Here is a 1,148-nt window from a genome sequence, read left to right as displayed (position 1 = left end):
TGGCGCAAGGCGGGGTGGTCTCTAGCGGGGCAGGAAGCTGCCGGGGTGCCGGTGGGCTCCGTGGAGCCGGTGGTGGAGCCGGGACAGCCCTGCTGCTCCCCTGGGTGGATGGAGATGTCCCCAGGCCACCTGAGCCACCGGGAGAAGCTTTGGGCATCCTCATCCAGGGGCAGCCATGCCCTCTCCACCGGGACCAGCAAGAGGGGTCACTGGCACCTTCCAGCCGTGCTGGAAGGACACGGGTCACCTCTCCCGCTGTCCTTGTCCCCCCCACGCAGGGACAGCTCTGCAAGCCGAGTGCGCGCAGCTCCATCCCCAGGACAGCTCTGCATCCGTGGGCAAGTGTCTGCGGTGCCTTTGTGTGCATCTCAACACCGCCTTGCCCTCAGCAATGGTGGTTTGGGTCCTCCACGGTGCAGGACGCTCCCAAGGAGCCCAGATCCCGCCGTGCTCAGCCACAGAAGAAACAGCCCCCAAAATCGCCTGCCGAACACGCCTGGCCCCAACCCATCCCCGGGCAGGGCTTAGGCTGTGCCCACCAGGGTGCACCTCACCTCGTAAGATGGTGATGTTTTTCAGCATCTCCCCATGCCGGACGTCCACCACCTTCATCTCCTCCATGACCATGGACAGGTTGCGGATGTCAAAGTCCAGCCGGGCGCTGAGTAGGCTGTAACGCTCCCGCAGCAGGTCCGTGGTGCCCTGGACCAGGCCGAGGGACTTGTTCAGGTAGTAGAGCTCCTCGGCGTGGGTGTGGAAGCCCAGGGTGCAGGAGAGCCGCACGTCATCCAGGTAGCGCAGCATGCTGTGGACGTGGCTGTCGGTGGCGTTGATGTTGGCGAAGATGGTGCTGATCTCGATCTCGTGGGAGGTCATGCGGCCTTCCAGGGTCTCGAAGCGCTCGGCCGTGCGGTTCTGCGTGTACCTGTTGTGGTAGCGCAAGTCGTTCATGTTCTCCTCGTGGTCATCCAGGAAGGAGGAGATGTTGTCCAGCTGCAGCTGCAGCCCCATCACCTGCAGCACCAGGTCGTGCATGCTCTCCGAGTTCTGGCCGACCTGCCGAGCCGCTGCGCCGACGCTGCCTTGGATGTTCTTCACCAGCTCGCTGGTCTTGGAGGAGGTGGCCCGCAGCCCGCCGAAGAGGCGGG

The 1,148-nt window shown here is 64.5% G+C and overlaps 1 protein-coding gene across 1 annotated transcript in view; it reads right to left on the bottom strand.

The window, feature by feature from the left end:
- SCARA3 (scavenger receptor class A, member 3) overlaps positions 1-1,148 on the bottom strand; it is a 10,903-nt gene that overhangs the window by 7,994 nt on the left and 1,761 nt on the right. The window contains exon 4 of the mRNA XM_009324978.1: positions 550-1,148. This exon is cut by the window's right edge and continues 447 nt beyond it. Coding sequence (XP_009323253.1) covers positions 550-1,148 — 599 coding nt within the window. The remainder of the gene's footprint in view (positions 1-549) is intronic.

The sequence above is a fragment of the Pygoscelis adeliae genome, unplaced genomic scaffold (assembly GCF_000699105.1).
Source record: "Pygoscelis adeliae isolate BGI_AS28 unplaced genomic scaffold, ASM69910v1 Scaffold666, whole genome shotgun sequence".
NCBI lineage: Eukaryota > Metazoa > Chordata > Aves > Sphenisciformes > Spheniscidae > Pygoscelis > Pygoscelis adeliae.
Note: the sequence above shows the minus strand (reverse complement) of the source record. Positions and strands in the feature narration are given on the sequence as shown.